The sequence below is a fragment of the Empidonax traillii genome, unplaced genomic scaffold (genome assembly GCF_003031625.1).
Source record: "Empidonax traillii isolate 1590-97213 ecotype Southwest subspecies unplaced genomic scaffold, ASM303162v1 scaffold618:size574337, whole genome shotgun sequence".
Classification (NCBI taxonomy): Eukaryota; Metazoa; Chordata; class Aves; order Passeriformes; family Tyrannidae; genus Empidonax; species Empidonax traillii.
Window position 1 is genome coordinate 349,837 of NW_020955811.1, and position 6,803 is coordinate 356,639.

Consider the following 6,803-nt stretch of genomic DNA (forward strand, 5'->3'; position numbering starts at 1 on the left):
CCCTTCACTACTGAAAATATGTTTACAAAACACACTTTTGTCTAAAAAGATTGTGTTATATATCCTGAAACAGCCTAACAAGGGTAACTTTGATACATATCAATGATCTTTTCCCTAAAGGAAAAGTTCTTTACACCTGTTCTCCTATACAAAGAATCTGAATGTAAATGTACACTAAAAAAGACTGTAAAAATATTTTTTGTTACTTCCTTTCATGTTACTCCTTCCTAAAAGCCTTTCTGACATAATGGCACCAAAAAGTGCAGAGCAATTCATCTGAGGTACAGTGTTACAGCGTTTCAAAAACTTGTTTTTTTCAGACTATGATTCTTTTCCCTTTTCAAGAATGAAGACTACAACATAAAACCCAAATTGTTTCCTTTCCAGTTATGTAAACACAAACATTTTCAGTTAGAATAAATCTGAATGGTGTATTATTCCCACTTCCATGAATTTAAAAAAAAAAAAAAAAATTACAATCAGAATAGTCTTGATCTGATACCATAACTGAAAATTTTTTACCTCAAAGAACCTGGTTCAAAACAAGTCACAAAAACATGCCAGTATATATGTGCTTATTCTACAGAATGTATATTACCACAGATCCTCCTTTACCACACGAAAAAGACTCTGAACCTTATACTAAGCTGATTACGAAGCTTAAGCATTAAAACATGGACTGACTAATGCTGATCCCACGCCTAAAGCTGCTGTGCTTGGACCCAGTGAAATTTATGACCTGGGGAGAGGCATTTGGACAGAAATCATCTAATGCTATCAAATTTGACATAAACAGAAAATTGAAAATCATTGCTTTGCTATATTCCACTAGTGGGTTTTTTTGAGGAGATTTGACTCATTTCACGCTATTTATATGGCAAAAAGTAAATCTCACTGGACCCTAGAACCATATTGAACTACAAAATTAATACTGCTGAAAAGATACACAAATATATCAAACACCGAAAACCAGAGGAGAAGGAAAAAGATGGCTCACTATATAACATTTAAAAAAACCCCAGGCAAACATAATTCCACTGCTCCTTACCGCAATATTCACATTCTAAGTCTCCATAAACCTTCCTTATCCTCTCACACAACTCTGTGTTCATCTGTCTCTTCTGCAAGCTATCCAAGATCTGCATGAAGGCAACGGATCCAGTCCCGCCGTTGGGTGCAGCCGTGTTGGAAGAGGCTGCCTGTGGACTGGTGGCTGCTCCGGCTTCTGGTGCTGCCAAAGGGCCTGTGGATTCTGCCGAGTTCTGAATTGGAGGATTGCTTGTTTCTGATTCACTAGAAGGAACAGACTGGGTTCTCTCTTCAGAGACTGGAAGGTTCTCAGCCACTACATTGTTCTGACTCGGATTTAAACTTTTGTCTTCAGACAGTAAAAGGTGAATTTCTTCACCCTGCTGATTTACAGAACTGCAGTGATTAACTTCCTCTTCATTTGGAGGAGAAACCTTTAACTCCTCAGGACCAGCAGTACCATTTTTCAGCAGAAAGCAATCTGATGCTACACAGGGCTGAATGTTTGGGACTGCTATCTCTGTTGTCTGACACAGTGTCTCTGCCACATTCTTCACCAGAGGGTTTTCAAACTCTAAGGAAAGGACTGTATCGATTTTTACATCCCCGTTATGTTGGCCATTATGGCTGACACCTGCAGCTGCCGATTCACCTTCACCAGCAGGTGGTTGTGATGTGTTAACAGCATCAGCACCTGTGATGGTCGATTCACCTGCAGTCTGTGTTTGCTGTTCACCAAGGGCTTCTGGCTGGATGTCCCCTCCTGGCTCGAGCAGGCAGAAGCTTTGGTTGATCGAGCTGTTAAAAACAGAATCCTCCTGCAGATCCGCGTGAACGTCTTTGATGTGAGCACGGAGTCTCACAGAACTGACAAACTTCTTCAGGCACACAGAGCACACGTACACAAAGGGGTGCTTCCGAACGTGCAGCTCGAGGGCTTGGTATTTAGTGGCTCCATGACCACAGAGCTCACAAGCAAAGGGCCTTTCATCCCCATGAACAAGCATGTGACGGTCTCGATCAAGCTCATTTTTGAATTTGCGCTCACAGATGTGGCAGTCATACAGAAGTTGTCTTTTGCCCTCCCGTGTCATCAAGCGAAGCTCATCAAAAACATCTTTCACCTTTTTGTCTTGAAGGTCATGAGTTTCCTTGATGTGCTTGATCAAGTTTTTCACATCCGAGTATTTCTTCTTGCAGAAGCGGCAATGCTGCTTGATTTTCTTATGAACCCTTTCGATGTGGACCTTGAGGTGGCCTTTGCTGAGGCAAGTGAACGTACAATAATCACAGCTGAACTTCTCTCCAGTATGTTTCCTCATGTGAACATTCAGGTTGGCTTTGATTGCACTGGCATAACTGCAGGAAGGACACTTGTAAGGCTTCTCATTTGTATGAATCCTCAAATGCGCTTGGAGGGAGTGTTTAAATTTGAACACCTTGTTACAGTATTCACATGTAAAAATCTTCAGTTGAGTTGGGCCCAACCTAAAAAGAGAAAACCAGCCAGTTATATTTAAAGTATTGAAACTTGATGACATAATGTGTCTAAATCCCCTAAATATTCATAATGGACAGAAATGTTTAGGGTTTTTTAAAGGTATTCTCCACAAGCATTTTAAATTATATAATTTACACACAGATTATTTTCAGCTGTTCCTTTATTTAAAGGGCTCAGAAAAATATTTCAGTTTCATGAAAATGGATGGGGAAGCATTTAGTTCATATTCTGCAAGAACACAAATAAAAGAACTTCAAAATTACCTGCTTGATTTCATTGCCTGTTCATATGGGGTTTGCTGAATGGCATATTCTTGGTATCCTTTTCGTTGTGATGGCTCTTGAACTGTCGTCTCTGGAGTTGCAGGTTCACTTTCCTGGGGAGCAGCCTCAACAGGAACAATTTTTGTGGCTCCTACAAGGATAACAAAGAAATGCTCATTAAAACTTTCAAACTAAAATGTGCATTGTCTATAATACACAAGTGTTAACAAAACATTAAACTCTCTAATCATTAGTCCAACTGTTTTAGTTTCTGTTGTTAAACTCCTGTGCATAAAATGATGGATACACTTTGAGAAGACGTCAGTACTTACATTACAGATCTGCTTAAATACTGTGCCAGAACTGATGGTTTTGTGGGTTACTCGTGGTGCTTGATGCCTGTTATTATGAGATCCTACACTCAAATATTTCCACCTTTAAAAGACTAACTTTTGAAATGAAATTTAAATTTTTCTGTTTCTGCCTCATGCCACATCCTTCGAAAACTTTTGCCAAATTGCTTAATCAGCTCCACAAGTAAGGCTGGGTAAACCACAGCTTAGTCTATATTTAAAAGTCTTCATATCTTTCCCTAAACTCCTTATATTTTGGGGCATGTCGGCATCCCCTCAGAATAAAAGAGTATGTTGGGAACAGGCTCCCTGGGGAAGTGGCCACGGCCCCAGGCCTGCCAGAGCTCAAGGAATGTTTGGACATCGCTTTCAGGCACATGGTGGGATTCTTGGGGTTGCCTCATGCAGTGCCAGGAGTTGTACTCGATGATCCCTGTGGCTTCCAACTCAGGATATTCTATGCTCCATGTGCACTTCTCAAACTCCATTAGGAGCAGGAGTAAAGGGGATCTACTGAAAGCATTAAGATCAGATTCCTGAAGATATTCTTTATACAATATATAGGCAGCATTAACATAAAGTCTCTGAAACAACAGTGGGAATTACCCAACAAGAGGTGTGAAAGACTGAGGGACATTAGGTGGAGGAAAGTGGTGCTGTAGACTAGAAAAGGGAGAAAGATGGAGATTCCATGGGTTCTTCAGAGTGATCTGAAGTGGGAAATGGAGATATTTTGAGAAGAGGCTGTTTGGGAGTGTATAAGGCTATTGAAGCTTTTTTTTTATCAAATGGGACATCAGCCAACTCTGGAACTAAACAGACTGTAGTAGTAGCTCCGTTGCTCACTGAACTGGCTGCATCCAAAAATGGCTTTTTTAACTACTGTTTTTCAATAACGCTTTCAGTTCTGTACTAAAGATTGTGCAGGTTCATCAGAACTGATCTTCCAAGTTCTCAATCTAAATGTTACCAGAACTTTATATGTTATATATATTATAATTATGTATTATATATATTACATATATATTCTTATTGTTCCTCCCTATCCCACAAATGTCTGGTTGTCCAGCAGAAATGTATCTCCCAGACTGCACTGTGGTAGCCCAGTAAGATGGGAGTTTGTCATTATAGCACAGGAGACACAGTTCAGTGTAAAGGTGATACAACAGACATTAGATACCACGCTGGTGTTCCCATACTTCAATACTTAGAATAAAAGCAAATTCGTCTATATTTAGAATGACCCAGTGAAAAGAAAATAGATCTTGAACTGCTTTATAAGCATGGTTAACTCTTCCAGGCCTCCCACTTCCTGAATGTGAGACAAAGATCCTCATTAAATGCTCCACACTAACTCTCCTCTGTGCCCTTCTGCCTTTCAGGATGTTTGAGCATTTCCTGAAAGGACTGCTGAACTGTTTAATAAACCTTTGTACTACCACTATAAAAATTTAATCACCTAAATTGGGTGAACTAAATATATACTAACTCACTAGATAAACACTAACTCATCAGTATTTTGCATACTTTGAGTGGGCAGAATGCTCCAAGGTTATCCTATTATTACAGCCTCTAAACTCCCTATGCAGTTCATAGAGAGACAAATGCCTTTAAAAACCTAAAGAGGGAGATCCAGGCCTTGGAACACACTAATGAAGCACTTGCAGGAGGCAATCCTGTCCCCTCATGGTAGGTAGCTACTTCCTACCCTTAGAAGACAGGGAAGCATTAAGAAACATTACATGTCTCTCTCCATCCACTTGGGATGCTGCTTTCGGGCTGCTAATGGACCAGCAGCCACTGCAGGTACTGCTAGATTATAAACTAATGACTACAGCATGTGCCCAGAAAATGTGGAAATTGGTTTCTAGGCTCTACCCAACCTAGTCCCCACACGTCCCAAATCACAAAAGAACTGCCCTCAATATTCAAGCTAGAGAAAAGTATAAGAACAAGGCAAACAGAAACAAGGTCTTATTTTTCATTAAGAACATCATATGCCAGTAAGGAATATAAAAGCTTTTCCTAACTGTTTCCCTAGATGATCATTTCAAGAAGTCAGAGCACATAAATATTGGGGGAAAAAAAAGAGGTTAACTGTACTGATCATGTCTTTTAAAATATCCTTCCTCCAGCACTATTAGACCTCTATTTTAAATGCAGAATGGACTTTATTTTATTATATTTTATTTATGTTTTTTGTTTTCCTCTTTTCAGTCAATATCATCTGAGTAAATCTGCTTTCAAAGTAGCAATATTTGAGTTCCTCATGACAGGAATGCTTATGGACAGGTAAGTACTACCCAACAAGACTCATCTCTGCCTCAAACTCAGGGACGGTCTCTGATCTCTTACAGTCTGTCTCTTAGAAAAGCAGCTTGTCCTTCATTATAGAGCTCTCCAATACTTATCAGTCTAAAAGATAAAAGAATTATTAGGAATGGATCAGAAATAAAAAAGGAGACATCATCAAACAAATTCCTACCCATTCAACTAAATTCCATGAACCTCCTAACATTTCAAGTACAGACCATCAAATAAAGGATAAAGAAGAACCAGTAAGCAGTAACAAAGACAAAATCTCTTTGTTTGGAAGAGGAATACATAACTTCGAGACCTTCAGCTTGGAAGAGAGATAAATGATAAAGACCTCTAAAATTAACAATACTGTGGAAAAAGTGTGAATAATCATTATCTTATAAACCACAAAGAACAGCTCAATAGGCAGTCAGCAGGCTTAAAACAAAACAAAAGAATGTGCACTTTCACCCTGTGTGTAATTAAATTATGGGATAATTACTCCGCAATGTCACAGAGACTGAAAATATAAATGTATTCAAGAAGGGATTTAGAGACAAATTAATAGGTATGTATAAAATATGATCATCCAGATTCGAACACCAGCTCAACCAATGTCAGAATCCAGGAGAGTTTACACAGGAAGTTTCTTATTTCTTTCCTACAGAGATTTCTTGGAAAAAAAAAAAAAAAACAACAAACAACCCAAAACATTCTACCACTCACCATCTTCACAGGAATTGAGAACAACTCTGCTAGTAACAAGCTGAGTCTTTAAAATATTAGAGAATATACCTAAAACAACAATTTAGATGTTCAGATCTCTCCTGAATCAAACTAATTAGGCATGAATAATAAATTGCATTTAGAAGCCTTGATAATATACAGAATTGAAACATGGGAAATAGAATACATAAAAACACCAAAACATTGAATATTTGGCTGAATATACTCACTTGTTCTTAAAAACAGACCACAAAAAAAAAGTATATGCCATTCAAAACTATTTTCTGAGGTGCACAGAACTGTATTTATTTACTTTCATTCTTAATTGTGAAGTTTATGAAAAGCTGTACTATGTTTCATTTGGTATTAGGTGCATGTGTCCATGACCACTGCACTCCTTCTCTTCAAGGTCCCCAGGTCCCTCCACTTACAGAACCACAGAATGGTTTGGGTTGGAAAGAACCATAAAGATCATCTAATTCCAACCCCACTTCCATGGGCAGGGACACCTTCCACTACACCACGTTTCTCAAAGCCCCATCTAACCTGGCCTTGAACACTTCCAGGGATGGGGCAGCCACAGCTTCCCTGGGTAACCTGTGCCAAGGCCTCACCACCCTCACAGAGAAGAAA

At 39.0% G+C, this 6,803-nt stretch overlaps 1 protein-coding gene across 4 annotated transcripts in view; it reads right to left on the reverse strand.

Annotated features, from left to right (window-relative positions):
- ZFAT (zinc finger and AT-hook domain containing) overlaps window positions 1–6,803 on the reverse strand; it is a 121,639-nt gene that overhangs the window by 42,847 nt on the left and 71,989 nt on the right. For all 4 annotated transcript variants that reach the window (XM_027898701.1, XM_027898700.1, XM_027898702.1 and 1 more), the window contains 2 exons: window positions 2,794–2,944; window positions 1,049–2,517 (listed from right to left, as the gene is read on the reverse strand). In XM_027898701.1, coding sequence (XP_027754502.1) covers window positions 1,049–2,517; window positions 2,794–2,944 — 1,620 coding nt within the window. The remainder of the gene's footprint in view (window positions 1–1,048; window positions 2,518–2,793; window positions 2,945–6,803) is intronic.